Source organism: Hemibagrus wyckioides, linkage group LG02 (assembly GCF_019097595.1).
Source record: "Hemibagrus wyckioides isolate EC202008001 linkage group LG02, SWU_Hwy_1.0, whole genome shotgun sequence".
Classification (NCBI taxonomy): Eukaryota; Metazoa; Chordata; class Actinopteri; order Siluriformes; family Bagridae; genus Hemibagrus; species Hemibagrus wyckioides.
Window position 1 is genome coordinate 13,014,636 of NC_080711.1, and position 18,760 is coordinate 13,033,395.

At 40.6% G+C, this 18,760-nt stretch overlaps 2 protein-coding genes across 2 annotated transcripts in view; both read left to right on the forward strand.

Annotated features, from left to right (window-relative positions):
* Positions 1–245: 245 nt before the first annotated feature.
* Positions 246–5,494, forward strand: kpna2 (karyopherin alpha 2 (RAG cohort 1, importin alpha 1)). The gene is made up of 11 exons (XM_058376626.1): positions 246–291; positions 479–587; positions 727–867; positions 2,336–2,421; positions 2,507–2,775; positions 2,858–2,952; positions 3,353–3,616; positions 4,109–4,342; positions 4,506–4,688; positions 4,773–4,922; positions 5,266–5,494. Exons 2-11 carry the CDS (start codon positions 522–524, stop codon positions 5,353–5,355), a joined length of 1,578 nt encoding a protein of 525 aa, XP_058232609.1. The 5' UTR covers positions 246–291; positions 479–521; the 3' UTR covers positions 5,356–5,494.
* A 274-nt stretch (positions 5,495–5,768) lies between these two features.
* The window catches only part of smurf2 (SMAD specific E3 ubiquitin protein ligase 2), a 43,397-nt gene continuing 30,405 nt past the window's right edge, over positions 5,769–18,760 (forward strand). The window contains exon 1 of the mRNA XM_058413090.1: positions 5,769–6,234. Within this exon, the coding sequence (XP_058269073.1) occupies positions 6,183–6,234 (52 nt within the window). The 5' untranslated portion in view covers positions 5,769–6,182. The remainder of the gene's footprint in view (positions 6,235–18,760) is intronic.

Genomic DNA, 18,760 nt, shown 5'->3' on the forward strand with positions numbered 1-18,760 from the left:
AGAAGAAAGAAGATGAGTTGATTTTTCTGAACGAGAGATTCACAGATCCGAGTAAAAAAAATCCCAACTTCCCATCACTTAACGTGCAAGTCTGTTCAGTCAAACTCGGCGACATCTCGCGATAATAAACGTGAGTTGCTCTAACGCACCGCTCCTGCGCGACCTGTGATTTTTCAAACCAGTCCAATCGCGAGCTGCTTTTGCTCAAACTGACCAATCAGAGCGTCCAGCCCGGCAATTTAAAGGTCTGTACTGCTATTCGCCATAGCACATTTCCTCAGAAAGGCGACGGTAAGGACTGCTAATGCTTTAACTATAGTTAGTTATTATTATAAGTAATGTTTTAGTATTTTTTTTTTTTTTTAATATATAAATATATATATATATTTTAAATTAAACACTGGCCATTTTTTCCTCATAACCATAGCGTGTTTATTTCTTTTAAAAGTGCTAACTTTGTTTTATTTTTTCTCCACAGGTTTAAATCTTTCCTCGGTTATTTTGCGAAATTACAACTCAACATGTCTGCTGCTAACGAGAACAGCGCCCGTCTGAATCAGTTCAAGAATAAAGGGAAAGATGTGGCTGTAAGTTGAACTTGAAGATCTGACTGTATGTCTCAGTGTCGCGCTTTAAGATGACGCAATTCTTTTGTGCCACTTACCGGTTGGAATTATTGCTATTATTAACGTTAATATTTATTGTTATTCAATTCTTCACGATTAGGAATTGAGGCGAAGGAGAATTGAAGTGAACGTGGAGCTCCGGAAAGCTAAGAAAGATGATCAGATATTGAAGAGGAGGAATGTGAGCACACTGCCGGATGAAGCCACCTCTCCTCTTCAGGAGAAAAGTCAGAACTGCCAGGTGAAAAATATATATATTTCTACTTTTTAAATACATAGCCCGATTAAAAAATTAATTTTTAAAATGTTTAATTTTAATAAAAGGACGCGCTTCATTTGCTACTAATTTGCTAAGTCTCCCATGATGCTTTGCTGCTTTTCTCTTTTATGAGGGTTTGTCTACTCAGCGTTTTGAGTAAACTGAAGTAAATTCTTTCTCTTTTTTTTGGGAGGTTCTAATTGATTTAAAATCATTTTACTATTTAAAACTCCCTTTTTAAAAGCTACTTTTTAATGTAAACTGTTAAAATATATTACTAACCAAGAGACTGAAAACATAACGACTTCACATTTAACACAGTAGCTATAAGACACAGCCCAAGAATTACATTATTAAACCATTGTACATGTACATAAATGCATATAAATAAATAAAGGACCTGCCTGGAGGGTACAATAAATGTACAAATGATCAGTTAAGTATGAACAGTGCTCCTATCTTTGAGATTGTCCAGATTAGGCAAGAAATGGACCCCAAATATTGGGCGTGGGTGGGGGATCCATCAGGATAACAGACACCATTTCCAAAATCCACCTTTTGAAAAGATTTCCGATCTGTTAAAATGAGTCTCTTGGCAGTGTTCATAGCGAGAATCAAAGATTTCTGTAAGGTTTTAGGAAGATGCAGGGTTTATTCTCAACAACCAAAGCATGTGGACTAATCTCTTGCCATATGCTTTGGAAAACTAAGGAAACACGTAACACTACAATTATATTATGCTAAAAATGAACGAAATGCCTCTGGTCCTCAATATTTGGAGACTTAAATTGGCATAAGGCTTGGAGAATGGTTGATAAATTCTTTAATTCTTTGTTTGCTTTGGAAAACTAAGAAAAAATGTCCGGTATCCTGCAAGTGCATGACGATGCCAGAATGTGTGACGAGGTACCCTTTGAAATTTTACACCCGTCATAATTGAGCTAAAATGGATTGATAAATCTTGTGCAGTTTGGATTTGGAGTAGTGAAGACTGACATAAAAACTGAATCAAATGGTGTCTCTAGTTAATGGAACTAGAATGTATTCTGGCTATGATTTTAGTCCACAAGGGTTCAGACAGGTCAATGCCCAACTCGCTACTCCAGGCCTTTCGTAGATGATCAGTAGATATTTTAACTTGCAAAAGCATTTTAACAGGGAACTAAATGTTTTGTTTTTTTCCTCCAAGTCAGGGATTTCTTTTACTGTTTAAAATTCATGTTACTTTCCCAAGAACTAATACATAAACCAATAAGCTTTGATAATGGTAGAGTGAAATTTCCAGCATTGTAAGGAAATGCTTCACAGATCCCCCACTTCCCAAAATGCTTTTTAATCAGTGATCAAGTCAGCAGTAAGGTGACTGTCCAATCATGTAGTGTGACACTGTTTAAAACCTCAAATTAACAGCCATGGAGAGTTCTGTAATCTGATGCGTTTCTCATGACAGACTCAGCACTGGACGGTGGAGGAGATTGTTAATGGGGTTAACAGCAACAGCCTTGAAACTCAAGTGCAAGCAACCCAAGCTGCAAGGTGAACTAGCTTGTAATTTATGGAAATGGAGTCTCTCTCTCTCTCTCCTTTTCTGTCTCTGACTTGTATCTTTTCGTACATTTAGGAAGCTGCTGTCTAGGGAGAGGCATCCACCCATTGATCGAATCATTAGTGCAGGCCTGATCCCCAAGTTTGTAAGCTTCCTGGGCATGTCTCATTCCCCACCTATTCAGTTTGAGGCAGCCTGGGCCCTGACTAACATCGCATCTGGGACATCTGACCAGACCACAGCTGTGGTGGAAGGAGGGGCCATTCCAGCTTTTATTGGTCTCATCACATCCCCTCATTCTCATATTAGTGAACAGGCTGTCTGGGCCCTGGGGAATATTGCTGGTGAGTGAGGAATTGCAGATTTTTTTTTTTTTTCTCCCCCCAGCAGACTTGATGTGTCTAAATCTTTGTCTTCTCCATTAAGGTGATGGCTCTGGATATAGAGATAAGGTCATCAAGCATGGTGCCATTGCCCCACTTTTGAGTCTGCTTGCTGTGCCTGACCTTTCTGTGTTTGCTGTAAGTTAAATAATAAATGACCTTGCTGACCATTTGAAGTAGATGGAATGTTCAGTGTTGCTTGCCATTTTTAGTAGTGCTGGAATACCTAGACGATTATAAAGTTTTCTACATGGCTGCATGTTGTATCTACATTTTATGATCGAGTTTGGACTGAATAGTAATGGAATTTGTTTCTTGGTTATGAAGCCCCCTCTTGTATTGAATATTCAGTGCCTTAATTTACATGTTTAGTGCACTGAAGAAAGGGAGATTTAGTTCAGTAATGTGACTCCTCCCCACAGCCACAACTGTAGTGAAGGCTTCCAACCACTAGGTGGTGTTAATAGTTCAGTAATAGTTATCTAACTTTTTTTTTTTTTTTTTTTTTTTCTTCCTCCATTCTCTCCTCTCATTGCAGTCTGGATACCTGAGGAACGTCACCTGGACTTTATCTAACCTGTGTCGCAATAAGAATCCCGCACCACCCCTCGAGGCTGTCAAGCAGATCCTGCCCACCCTCATCCGCCTGCTACACTTTAATGATAAGGAGGTGCTGGCAGACACATGCTGGGCCATTTCATACCTGACAGACGGTCCTAATGAAAGGATTGAAGTGGTGGTCCAGACTGGCCTGGTTCCTCAACTGGTGCAGCTGCTTGCTTCTGGAGAGCTTTCTATTGTGGTAGGTGAACAGTTATTTAGTTTGCATTAGCTGCTCTGTAGTCCAGTGAGGAATGTGCTCGTTTCTGGTATACAGTTAAAAATCTTTCTACCCCTGTAGTTTAGAGGTTTTTTAACATGTTTTGCACTACAACTGCTGTTGAATTCTCTGTTCTTGTGCAGATAATGGTACTAGAGTAAGTGAAAGAGTATCTTAAGTTATTAGTGGGTCTAATAACCATAATCAGTAATATTTACTTGTATGGCCAGTGCTCCTTAGGTAAGGCTAATCATAAAGTGATTTTTTTTTTCAAAGGTCTATCTACTTCAGGTCAGCCCACATCCCACCTTTCTTCATCGATTATTTTCTATACATATTGACAGCCTTATTTGTATTGCAGATCAAAGGTGTTAGAATTTAACTGATAGACTACTGTAATGTGAGATGCATCCCAATCAGTTTCACCAGAAGTTAGTACAAAGGCTAATCCAAGTGCTTTCTCTCTGTCCACAGACTCCAGCCTTGCGCTCCATTGGTAACATTGTAACTGGCACAGATGAGCAGACCCAGGCTGTGCTGAACGCTGGGGCCCTGCCTTTGTTTGGAGACCTTTTGCGGCACCACAAGAACAACATTCAGAAAGAAACCGCCTGGACTCTGTCTAATATCACCGCCGGCAAGGACACCCAGATCCAGGAGGTCATCAACGCTGGCCTGGTCCCGTGCCTGGTGGACGTGCTCAGAAAGGTATGTTAAAGTGGTGAGCAAAAGTTTGACAAATTAGCAAAATGTCAGTTATGCTCTCTGTCTGAAGGATTATTTAGAATGTCAGGCAAAAAAAAAAAAACCTGAACCTTTTAAAGAAAAATTATTTACATTTTATTTGTAATGTTCATCTTGCCTTATGTAGGGAGACTACAAGACCCAGAAGGAGGCAGTTTGGGCTGTGACCAACTACACCAGTGGAGGCACCATAGAGCAAGTTATCTACCTTGTTCAGGCTAATATCCTTGAGCCACTGCTCAATTTACTTGCTGCCAAGGACAGCAAGACTATTCTGGTCATTTTGGATGCACTCAGCAACATCTTCCTGGTATGTCACTTTTTGAGCGCGAGTGTTTCATATGATTGGATTTGCGTGTGCATGCGTACACTAACCGCTCGCTCTAACCACTAGGCAGCCGAGAAGATTGGCGAGACCGATAAGCTATGTCTGATGATTGAAGAATGTGGTGGTTTGGATAAAATTGAAGCCCTGCAGACGCATGAGAATGAAATGGTGTACAAGGCTTCACTAAATATTATTGAGAAATACTTCTCTGGTGAGGTGAGTCCGTTAAAGTTGTCCGAGTCTTGGGTAGCCTTTTTGATCTCATTAAAGGAGAAGTCCATGTTGGAACTCAATGAATGTTTATGTATGCATATTGTGATGTCTGGTGATTCTGAGGCTGAATTTTGTTTGGGGAAGATGGTGGGTTGTGTGCAGTACTGTTAATTAGTGGCAGAATATAAGTGGCATTTAATAGATGAAACTCAAACCTTAAGGGATGCACTAAACCGCTGCTGCATTGGGGGGGGGGGTTCTCTCTCTGGCACAGAAATAGTATGTCTAATCTTTAATGAGACTTCAAACCAACATGCTCATGTGTTTATTTATTTAACTTTTCTAGGAGGAAGAAGATGAGTGTGTGGCCCCAGAAGCCACTGCTGATGGCTATGCATTCCAGATAAATGAAAACCAAGGCACTTTCAACTTCTAGATTTTTCTACTATTTTTTTTTTTCTTCCTGCACTACTGTTCTGTGTTCTGTCTTTTTTCCCAATCCAGTCTGTTCTATGAAACTGTACATATGGAACTGTCTGAATTTTATTACTTTGTAAATAAAGGAAGTGAAACCATTTTTAGAGTTTGTGCTGGATTCTTGGGGAGTGGGGGGTTGTGCTGGATTCGTGGGGAGTGTGTGGGGGTGTGTGTGCTGGATTCGTGGGGAGTGTGTGGGGGGGGGGTGTGCTGGATTCGTGGGGGGGGGGTTGTGCTGGATTCGTGGGGATTAATGGAGTGTGGAGTTTGTGTTTAAATTCTTGTGCTTGTGGGGAGACGTTGGGGAAGGACTACGCGCGCGCGCACACCAGATGGGAGGGGCCTGGTGACGTCACGGCGGAGCGGAACATCTGCCAGCTAAGAGGACGAGCTCCATCAAAGCAGTGCAACTTTCCACACGCTCGCTCACTCCTGCACTGCGGAAGAGAGAGACCGCGGCGTGACTCTTCATTCACAGACTCTCTTTAGAGCAAAACGGCTTTCCTCTGTGTGCTGTAGATTTTTTATTTATTTTTTTAAGAAGAAACGGAATGCACGCTGGAGGCGAAACGCGTTGAGGAATTATCGTTAGGAGAGCTCGCGACTGTGGACATGGCAGATCTGCGCACATCCGGGCCACTGCGTCGGGACTCCATTATTCTCAATTAACTGTGAAAGTAACTGGCTAGCATAGCATCACAGAAAGAGGGACAGGGGGGTTTAAAAACTGGCACGGCTTTTCTTTTTACACGGAAATTCTGCACCCAAGCTGGAAAGCTAAAGGAGATGTCTAATCAAGGAGGAAGGAGAAATGGACCCGTTAAGTTGCGTTTAACAGGTAAGACGGTACTTTTTGGTCAGTACAAACACCGTAGCTAAGCTGGTTAGCATGCTAACCCAAACACTAAGACTTGACTACCTCCCCGTGGCGTTTCTTTTTTTTTTTAAATAACCATACGACTCCATATATGGTGTAGTTTATTATTTATTTTTAAGCCCAATATCCAGTTTGCATGCTTTGTCAGTTCAGTCGGTGAACTGCGGCTTGTGTGCAGTAATGAGCTAGCTCGCTCATCTGAGCTAGCCTACAAGAACTAGCTAGCTGTTTCAGAAGATGGACACAGTTCTAGTAAACATTCATGTTTCCGTAACGAATTCGACCGCAAGATATAGTTTTCTTTTATTTAAAATAATAATTGTATACAATTCGGTACACTTTAAGTTGGACTAACTTTAAGTGAGACTAAAAACTCTGCACCGTTTGCTTAGCTAACATGGTGTAGGGCTTAGCTTTTCTTTTAACAGTCGGCTACTTTGTTAAATAATCTGGAAATGGTTTTTATAATTCGATAACTTGAACCTCGTACACAGTTTGAGTCAATGCTGAAGAGAGCCTGTTGAAGTAATAGCTTGTAATCGTGGACATTTCCTCTCCTAAGCTTTTCAGATAACAGGACAAGCCTTTGGCTTTAAACAGATCTAATAGCCATGGTTATATACTGAAATCTTATCCATTCACAAGTGTTTTCGTAGTTTACAGTATATTGTTTGTATGACTTTTCCTTTAAAATTTCTTGTATCCAGTCAGATCTTGATTCTCTGAGCTCATTTCTCTCATCCCAGTCAAAACACTGGTTTCTCAGAGGACACAACCTGGGGTTTGCTTTTGCTTCGGTTTCCTTGTGTCCTCTGAGAGCCTGGTGTTTTGACTAGGAAAGGGAGACGAGAGCCGGCTGTGTTTGATATAATATCTCCACCATCAACTTTTCCCCTTCTCACACGCCCAAAGCAGCCGAATGAAATATTTAAGCTCGTGATGTTATTGATGAAACCAAGTAGAGGACAGGGGGTGGCTTGTTCTGAAGACACAAGTAAGCAAGCCTGAATTATGCTGAATGTATTCATTCACCTTAAATATTTCAGTTCAACTCGATTTTTTATTTGTGTAACGCTTTTAACAATGGATATTGTCTCAAAGCAGCTTTACAGCACTTAAGAAACATGGTACAAATGTCCTAGGTTAATGTTAGACAAAAAAATCATCCCTAGTGAGCAAGCCTGAGGTGACCATGGCAAGGGAAGAAAAACTCCCTGAGATAGTATGAGGAAGAAACCTTGAGCGGAACCAGACTCAAAAGGGAACCTCATCCTCATTTGGGTGACACCGGAGAGTGTGATTATAAATTATTATAAACACCGGAGAGTGTGATTATGAACAATGTCCTTTCTACAGTCATGTATGGTCAGTTGGAGTTTTGTGATGCAGATATGTAGAATGTTCTTGTGTGTATTATTTAGAAGGTTGTTGTCATCCTCAAAGTCCACATAGGGTTGGCATCTTCGCTTTGAATACCTGAAATCTTCACAAAACAGAAGTATTGGAATATTTAACTATTAGTTTATTCAGTGGACTCAAAGCCTATCCCTGGAACACTGGGTGTAAGGCAGGGATGGGACAACAGTCCATTACAGCAAATCACACACACACTTGTTCATGAGCAATGTAGCCAGGCGACATACATGCCTTTTTTTTTTTGTTGAGGAGAAACCCACAAGGATCCGAGGATGAAATCTGAAACTCGGTGCAGTCTGTAACCCAAACTCAGGATCAAACCCTGATCCTGGAGCTATAAGTCAGTGCTGCGCTGCGCTAACACAAATAATGAACCAAAATGCTGCTATTTGTTTTTAAATAAGATGCAAGACATTGATCAGAAACCGGATGAAACACGGTGAAAAATGTTTCAACTGAATTGATACTTTTATTCAGATCTTGTCTTGACTCTTGTTTGTGTCCTACATCCGGTCCTCTGATTGTGAGGATGTGTGATCAGTGCCGCATGAGAAAAAAGCGCGAGGTTTAACATGACCTATGTGCATGACCTTGAAATTGATTAATTGTAATAAAAAAAAAAACAAGGTTTTTCCTTAAGTTTGTACATTAGCCGTCTTTATTCCCTCACTCACTCTCTCTTATATTATACATGTGCATGTTTGTATCACCTTCGATAATGTGCCTTGGAGCACAGAGATCAGCGTGTGATCCTGCACAAAGAGTGAACATGAAGAAAAAACGCTGCCTACTAAATTTATCTCGGACACATTCATTCATCAGAGTTGTGTTGCAAATCTCAGCTCTTATGTAACATGACTCATTTCTAAGAATGGGGACATGACCTTTTTTTCCCCCTTTCCTGTGTAAAAATTAGGGATATGAAGAATAATCATGCTGAAACATTTTTCTATAAACTATTTTTTTTTATTTTTTGAAATTGGGTCGTCATCTATTCTTGCTTTTTTTTTATTTTGTTGTTGTTGAATGGATGGTTTACTGACATGTCATCAGTTTTTTTTCTGTGAACAGTTATCCTCTGTATTTAGACCAGTCCATAGATCATTGATTTCATGTTTAATGCACCAAAAACATAATTCTAACATACCAAGTAACCACCGAGGTGTTCGGCCCGCCTAGTTTCTTATGTAGAGTTTGAGTCTTTTTTTAAAGGAATATCAGATCACCGTTTTGCTAATGGCGTTCAAGTATGGAAGTGATTTTGGCCATGTCGGTGTTGACACAGTACGTGTAGTAAAAACACCCATTAACTGTGTTGAGCTGACTTGGCTGCCAAATTTCACAAGTGCATTTGACCAAACAGTTCCACGTTCTGTTTAAACAGCAGCGAAAGCAAAAAAAATGAAGCATGCAGAGAGAGGAAAAAGCACCATAATTGCACATCATTTGTAAACGTTTTTCTTTTCCAACCGAGGGCTCTTAAATGATTGAAATGGTTCCACAAATGAATGTAGTGAGACTGGATTTCCTGTTGGTTCAGCTGCTCTATGGGGAGGACAAAGGGCAAGACGCTTGCTTTCGAATTTCTGTGACGCGCCGTGAGGGCCAGATGTAGAGAGAGGAAACGGTGACCGAAATCTTCACACGCAGGCTTTCTGAACAACAATCTCAAGGAGAGGTCAGCGCTGGCAGGTGAACAGCAGGTTGAGCTGACCCGGAGGCCTGTTAGTGGCTTTGATACACAGATTTGGGTGAACACCAGGCCAGGCAGTTATGTAGCTATCGGAATAATAGCCAAACCCGTGTGAGGGTAAATTGTTGCTCACCTTTAACATCAGCCATGTAATACTTGACCGTAAGAGAGTTTTTGTTTTTCCTTCCTGCGTAAAAGTGGCCGAGGGGCATAAGGAGCGCCGATATTGTAAAGCCACAGCCTACATTGCTGTTTTGTACGTGTTTTTCAAGTGACAGATGTATGCTCTGTGTATTTGAAAATGTTTAGACCACATTTTTGGTCATACATCTGTATAGAAATGGTTCCGGTCAGTATCAAGCCGGGAATAGACAGAACAGATCAGATAGCTTAATATGATATTATAACATGAAGCTCTACTGAGACAGTTTGTTTATTTTCTACACTTTTTTTTTTAAACACACATGCTTAACATCTTTCTCTTTATATTTATCGGATGCTAGGTAGCTGCCAGTTAAGGGTTCAACACACACAACCAAAATAGTGAAACTAGAACTTTTCTGAAAAATATGCCAGCGGTATTAGATATGAATTGTGTATTTCACATGATCTAGGATCTAGCTCTTGGCCTGAGCACAGCTGTCAATAGTTATTGTGTGAAAAATATTAGTTTAGGCTGAATATGGAGGTTTTCCTCCCTCCGTACTCATTTCAAATTTTTCTCCTTGACGTCCCTGATTTGCTGGCTAAGCGAATTCTTCTACGCTCTTGCGCTGTATGGAAATGCACGTCACTTTGCATGCCTTTATTTTGCAAAGCTCTGTGAGTAAGAGGCGCTGTGCGTTTCTGCAGTTGCAGTGGTGCCATCACAAAGAGAGCCCTTTTCTCATTCATCTCTTCTCGGTCCAGTATAAAGCAGCCTTGTTCCTGAAGCCGTGTTGCGTTTAGGCAGACTGCGTGTCCTGGAATATGACGAGGGAACGCAGTCCCACATCAGCACTTTGGAGGCCCTTCATGAATGCAGCCTCATAACTGCACCGCAGTCCAGTACCAGCTGTGTCAAGTCTGTCTGCCTTTCCACCGCAAGTCTAGCCGAGAGCTATAACGTTCGTAGACGTTTACCGAGCACAGACTAATTCTCTCATTTTAGGAGCGAGGCCTTGAAGCCCTCGTTCTGTTTGAGTCTCGTCTCTGTAATGTTCTGCAGATGCCGAGGTAGATTTCCTGCCGCCAGCATCTGTGCTCGTAAACCCAAGGTGTTCAAAGTGCTGGAAGTGCACCGAAAATCTCTTGCCTGACATTCCCTTTGTCCTGTTATTTTTAATTATTTATTTATTTTTTTACTTAGATTACCCTTACCCATAACTTAATAAATTCAGTCGAGCGGGTTTATTGCCAGCTACTCGTCATCTTATTACGTCAGCCTGATTTTCCTAAGTTTATTTCCTCTTTCAGCCTAGAGCAAGACTTTAAATTTACATCATTATATTTCAGTGGACTATATTAGCAGAGCTTGTTAACTTCTGTGTTCAGAACAAATAAGGAGGTAGTGCTGGGGGATATTCACTATTAATTCAGTTTAATAGAATTAATGTTTTAACATGATTTTGGAAATGTTTTAATTGAGATTATACACACACAGCAATTTTAATAAATATATACAAATATATTAATATATAGATAAATATAATGAATGTATATATTGCTGAAATTCAGTTTTTGATCTTGGTGCGTTCGAGAGGTGCTGCAGGGAAATTGACGTTAGTTTTTTTAGCAGCAAGCTAGGCCGATAACTCAGATGAGTCGTGTATATTTTAGATTTAACAAGCAAATATATCTGTGCTGATTAATCTGAAGCTAATATGTGTAAATACACTGCAGTTTTCCTTTGATTATTTCTGATGCTGTGTGATCCAGTGATCACTGCACTGTCCCCTAAGGCTAAAGAACAGGCCTGGAAGAGCTGAGTAAGTGCTGTAGGTAATAATGTTGTTCTTTGTGGTTAAAGCGTATTTATTTCACAACACCTGAGTAAATTGTTAACGCGTTGAAAGTTTAAACAAGAAGAAAACACATCGCGTTTGTGGGAACAAAGGGGTTTGTGGTTAATCTGATGATGCCGGTCACATGACAGTGCCAACATGGTGGATGTAGTATGTCCGGATTATATTCATACTACACACATTACGGTCAGTACGTACTCTGTTAATGGCCGAGCAGAAGGTACCGAATCGAGTGCAGTAGATTCTGTCAGCATGCATGCTTTTCGATGCATGACCACTCCCCATTTCTTCTGCTGGGGAAAAAGGGTTCACTTAACTGTGCACAAATTGTAGCAGTACCATCAATAGCAAATAGCGTGAACAATAGTGTTTTCTCATATGCTTTCTTTAAATGTTCTTTATTTGAAAGAACCATCATTTGCAAGATATGCTGTAGATGGTGCACATCTCAATTGTAATAAAACGAAAAACTTTATTTATTGTTAAAAATCTAGGCAATTTATTTATAATTGCTATATATTATATAAGAACAAAAAATGTCACTGTAATCAAGAATCGTTGAAATTCAATCATTTTTTAACAGTATCGTTAAGAAACACATTTATTTAATGAATCTAGTGAATACTCCACATTTACCTGCAGGGTAAACCTCAGGCTTTGACGTGATATAGTATTATTTCGATTCGTAAGGCAGTGATGCACAGATTGCTGCTGTGGTACGTTTCACTGTGACCTACTTAGAGACTGATGAGACAGAGAAGGACTCTTAAAAGTATCTTAAAAGTTACGGATAAATCTTCTAGAGATTTACCCACCCGTTTTTTGTCCTTAATTAATAATAAACTATTTCTGCATGTTGCACTGATTCATTCCAGTCATTGAGTCTGAATCCTCAGCTTTTTACACCTCCGATACATACAGCGACGTTTCTGAAAACAGTCGGACATATTTCCGTTTATATTGTCTACTTGTTTTATTTATTTTATTGTTTATTATATATGTGTGGTGTTCTTGATTCATAGACCAAACAGACTTTACATGTGCTGGTATATAAGCACACACAGTCGTGTGTTTCCTGCAGCAGGTACAGAAGCACTCAGGTAGTGATCCCTGCTTCCTCTGGCTGGTATTGTTTAGTCTAACGCTAGCCAAGCAGAGCTCCATCAATCGGAGTCGAGCGGCTGGTACTATAGACCTCCTGTGTTCTCCTCTCACAGTGGGAAAGGCTCTGTTTCAGCCTGGACTTATCTCTCACATAGATATGTTCTGACACCCATTCAGTGTTGCTTATGGGGCTTTTTGTAATCAATGCGAAGAAGCCGAAGAAACATAAAACACGCAAAGCCCCCCATTGTGAAGACTTTCCTGTGTCAGTCCAGCTAAGATGAGGTCTGCATTCTCGCTCGCTTTTGCAACTTTATACTCCTGTGTTACACACGGCAACAACTCCACCTCAATGTCGGTCCATTTTAAAAAAACTCGGTGCTTTTCTTCGACATATTGCCGCGGCATTTCAGAGAGCCGGAAAGTAAATAAACGCCAGGCGGAAGTGACGCAGGTCATTTTACTCATGCACGGTACAGGGACGTAAGTGTTTTCAGATGTTTCGGTGTGGATGACCAACTTTTGGGAAACAACTGAAAACGATAATGTGGACACGGAGCAAATCCAGATTATTAATTCATTTATCGAGATTAGTGCAGACGTGTGATACGTGACACATATCATAGAAGTGTCTTTGATGATCACAATTAGATATTTCTGTCCTGTTTCCAGCTCAACATATGCACACAAGCACAAAGAATCTAGACTCGCTATCTAATTTAAGCTATTTAGCTACCTTTAGAAAATTGTCAGATTGAATTTTTATTTATTTTTATCTTAAGGAGAAAACCAAATGTCATGATTGTGTTAGGTCAGATCTTGCACCGTGCACGATGCCGAAGCATTGCATTCGCTCTCATGTAACTCATGCAGCTTGTGCCATGAGAATTTGTATGAGACGTATTACGAAATCGTGTCAGTCATCCAGCAGTGAAACAACACATCTCGTCCTTCACCTGATGCAATACATATAATCCCCTAATCTCCAAAAAATGAGTGATAGCCTAGGTGCAGCTCCATGGTAAATGACAGCCTGTTTTCATTGCCATGTGGTTTGTGTTGCTGCCATCTGTGCAACCATAGAGACGTTAGACAGCTTATGAAGTATTAAATGTTTCAAAATATGGGGAAAATGAGCACAGGCGATGCTATGAAATGTAGATGTTTGTGAAGCGGTACACCAAGGACGAGCACTGAATGTCTTTCCAAACTCCATCGACTTGCTTAATAAGCTGTTGTGATTGTTTATTATAATCTAATGTGTGTATATATAGATATTACAGCGCATCTTGTATAACACTGAGAATTATGACACGAGTACATTTCTAAGTCAAAGCCACCTTTATGCAGTGACTAGCAAGCAGTCACCTGATTCCAGTATTATTGACTGTAATGATGCAGCGTGTACACTACACAGGTTATTTTTCCCTCCTTGCCACAGGCCACATTGTTTATATATCAGCGATAGAGATAGGGGACAAAAGGACGATGGTATATTTCACATCATGTGCTTTCTGTCTGAATCCTAATGCTGTTTTTTACTTAGCCGTTAAAGAACTTTCAGAATTAGAACATGGCCGCCGCTCCTCTCCTCTCCTCTCCTCTATCCCCTGTTCTTTTCGACTTTCATCTCTTCTTCTGTCCTTTCCTCTTTTCTCCTCTACTCTGCTATCCTCTTCTTTGTTTTCCTCTCCTCTCTTCTCCTTTCCTCTCCTCTGCTCTGCCCTTTTTTGCAGGGGGAAAAAATCTGGGAATGATGGTATGAAATGTAAACTGTAAAAATCGTTCTCTTTGAGGGGAGGAATGTCTCTTGCCATTAACATCACTAGCCTCCCTAAAGATCGGGACTCTGGTAAAGACATTAGTGACCTCGTGTTTCTCTGCAGCTCTACTCCATTACGTCATATTAGACCGAAGAGCCAAGCTGGGATAAGACAACACAGGTCTATTCTAAAGCCTCTGTATGGCTATGGGTCAGTCTTATCCTTTTAATACGTTCAATGCATTTTAACGATTGCGCATACTTGTTTGGATTATTTCAAGTACAGCAAACAAATGTCAAGAGGTTATAGCTTAGATGCAGATATAAATGAATACATTAAAGCTACTTTATTGTACTGGCATCTAATGGATGGTAATAAAAAAAAATTTTCTGGAATAGCCTGCTTAGTGAAATGTTGATGCCAAGTTAGTGTCTGTGCTGGATCTCTCATGTTCTGCCCACATGCACACGAGTTTCCTCCAGGTTCTCCAGGTATCACCCATCACCTAAAAACGTCAGTAGGTGTTGGTTACTCTAAACTGCCTCAGGGTGCTCTATGATGGACTGGTGTCCTGTTCATGGTGTTATTCCTGTCTTACGTTCACCATGACCTGTGGGTTGCTTATGTTAGGTGACCAAATATTTAGTCCTCTCACACTGGAAAGAAAAGCTGGCATCCAGGTAGTGCTCGGCTTTTAAGCGAAGATGAGTGCAAATTTCTTCTCTCCTGCTGAAAATATGGGAACATGGGTGGATCAGAATATTTTTTCAATACAGTTTGTCCTTTTTTTCCTGTTTTCCTTCCATCCAAAGTACTCCCATACCCCTGAGTTTTTCATTTTTTACCAGGACTACAGTGGAAACAACTGACGTTCCTTGCATTATACAGTAATTCTTCTACACATACAGCACTTCTCATCTTATATCCCATGCTGCTTTTATATGTCTGGGTTTACATACTCCGATTTATTCATTTTAAGCTTATTACACATGCATTATCTTTGCAAACACACAAACTTCACCCAGTGAGAATTTCACTCCGACACAGCGGAGGCTGAATCATTGAGCTGAAAATCATTGAGCTTCTGTTATGTATTTAATATTTCTGGGGTTTTTTTCCTGTATGATACATAAGCACATGTGCAGCCACTGTCAGGAGGACAGTACAGTTATAACAGCAAAATGATGCTGACTAAACCTTGACAATAAAGATGTTTTCCCCTCTTTTAGTCAGCCAAATATTTGTTCATGAACTCTTTAAGATATTAAAATAAGGCTGAAGGTTTATCCCTGTTTCTGGAAATGACTAATACATGTAACTGTATATCTTAATATAATTTACCTGTATGATGTATAACCACATTAACTGTGAATATATTTGACTTTTAAAAACTTCTCTAATACTTAATTGGCTTGACGCTGCATGCACAAAGAGCCACGGCGCTGCACTGTTCAGCATTCTTACTCCTTCAACTCATCAGCTAAATAATTAAGGCCTTTCATGAGGTTTGGGAGGTCTGAAGGGAGAGGGCGGAATCCTTTAACCTTGTGCCAGCTTTTAGCTAACGAACCAAAATTACACAGCTCCGCTTTAATCAAGTAGCGTTTGCTGTGACTAAGAAGCACCTGCTGGAAACACAAATCAGCAAACGAGTGGAAGATGTCATGCACTAGGCTCCAAGTCGTCTGTGCACGTTTCCACTTGCGCCACTGGTACAGCTGTGAGATTCTTAACGTCGAGCAAGATAGTAGTGTTGTTTTTTTATTTAACCTTGCAAGAAAACACACCGAGGCCGGCCTAATTGCAACTCTACACCTACGACAGGGTGGCACTTCATTTTCATAAACAATCAAAACAATGAGAAGTAGCCAAGCGTGCAAATTCTTTATTGAGTTTCAGTCTGGCATATCTTTGTCTCTACGCCCGTATCAGATAAAATTGTTTGCCAGTTTCTCCGAAACCCTCCTTTGAAAGCTTGTTGGTTTTGACCATCCTCACAGATGCTGTGAAACCACTTCCTCTAGTTAATCTTTTTCTCTTGTGGGAATCGTGTTCAGCTGTGTGTTGTAGCTGGCCATCTCTTTGACTTTTTGTGCTTTCTGTCCATTGGTCGAGGGGCTTCCCTTCAGGGATGCTGGGAATGGAAGAGCAGGGGAAAGAGAAGATTCCTTCACTCCTTATTTTACTCAAGCTGGAGCTGAAAGGAAATGCTTCAAAATGCCAATTTTTAATGCGGTTTTAGCCCACAGAATGCCCATGGTGACTCACAGTCTGTTTCACCTTGTTTTTTTATTTTTATTTTTTTTATACTTAAAGTCTACCAGCATTCATTATAATAATCCCGCTGCAGGTAATGGATAAGCTTGCCCACACTGAGAAGTGGGGAAAAAAAAGTTTTCTGTGAGTCATGATTGTGGAGGTAGGCCATGTTTGGAAATTGAAAAGAGTGTTGATCAGGTGTATGTATCTCAAACACCCCTTCCACTTGAAAGGGCTCTGTATAGCACAAGGAAGTGCTCTGTGCTTCGTATATAAAGCACAGATATAGTATGTATATAAGAGGCACAGAATAAACACACCAGAGAATGTCCTCTCTTTAATCGCTGGTTTTTCTGGGCAGCATTTCGGTACTTCCCTGAGAACGTACTTCCACTTAGCCCTCGTGCCTTTCTGACGTAGCGGCAATCCGGTGCAGATAAGCGCCTGTCCTGAGTCACACATGACCACAGACATTCAGGATGTTCACCACAAAGCTAATGAATGACAGAGGGTGGGACCGAAGCACAGAAAAGCTTCAATCAGAAAGAACTGGAAGAGGAAGCAGATTTGAGATTAGGTACAGTGTTCTAATAACATTCGAGCTCTTTCTTTCTTTCTTTCTTTCTTTCTCTCTCTCTCTCTCTCTCTCTCTCTCTCTCTCTCTCTCTCAGGGGAGTTTTGTTTATAGTAGAACAATGCTGCCTGTGAGAGTGTAACATATATGAGTTGGAGTTAAAACACAGCCAGAAGCAGAAGCTATGCCAAACTGCGGATGAGGGGAGTAAGAAAGAGAGAAGGGGAAGGAGGGGCGCATTCCAGTGAGATACCTCAGTCTGTTTGAAGTTCCTGGAATGGACAATACCAGAGCAGTGGCTAATCACAATGTAAACAGTCCATTTCAGCAAGGTTGTGCATGCTTTCGGCTTGTACAGATTGGAACAGGATTGGGTCAAATATTAAAAATCCTACTCCATTGGTGGTTCATTTGTCGTAGAGACACATTCTGGGCAAGGGAAGTGTGTGCTAATTACACACACTTTGTCATGTCTAAGCTACCAACTATCACCTGCAGAGGACAGGGAAAATCTCAGAACCAACTTGGTTATGATTGAATCAACAGTTTTAATGTGCTGGGAAAGTTTAGGCCTTCCTGGGTCAGCGCTCTCACACCCCCACATTCTTACTTATGTTGCACAGCCTGAAGTGGACAGCAAAATCACTAACCCCACAGCATGTACCCCCACAAAACCCCATTCCCCACGAGAACCCCATTCCCACGCCATTATACTCATGAGAGAAACAGAACAATATCAACGATATTTTCCCCTCTTCTCAGACCCCTGAGATTTTGTGTGTCAGTGATGACATGTTGGATGATTGGTAATACATAAGTGCTGCAAACAATGTCTGTAAATAGTAGTAATACAGTATAGTGTCCTCTCCATAAAAATATCTTACTGAACGATTTTATTTTCTCTAGCAATATATATATATATGTATATATATATATAATATATATACTTTTTGCCTCCAGTAGGAAACAAGTGTCCTCTATGTTGTGTCCTCAGTACTTGACTAGTAGCATAATGCCTCTGTCTTCCTCTCAGCATCAGCCCTTGAATAAAAGTGTCTGGATGACTGTCATTGCTTCACTGGCAGTGCAGAGCATTGCATGATGCAGTTGGCATGGATAAATGACTTTGCAGTGTTAAATCCATCAGTCCAAATCAGTATTCATGGCAGCAAGTTGCTAAGGAACTCCTGCACACAGTCACTCTATACCGCATAGTGTTTAAACAAGCAGGTGTCTCCATGAACAGATTATGAACAAAACTAGAGGCCACTTGGTTCCTGAAGGACAAGCACCAATCACCTCCTAAACCATCAGGGCTGTATATACACTAACATGAAGCAGTATGAAAAACAGAACACATAACTACAATGTCAAAATGACCAGTGGAAAGCTGTACTTTTTACTCCCAGCAGTGACATCCGTGTTTCATATGGCATCTCTTAGTTAGGAGAAATACAGATGTCCGAGTAATATAGGAACAAACAGCATGTGTCTTAATGAGGTCTTGGGCCACCAGACAATTTTTGGAGCGTCACGAGAGGGATGAAAACAGTTCCTCAAAAAGGACATTCCCACAATTAGTGTTTTTGATAAGGTGGTGGAGGTTGAGGCGACTGTGAGTACCATAGCTTATGTTGAAATTATGATTAAAGTACTTTTACAACGCAGTTAATAC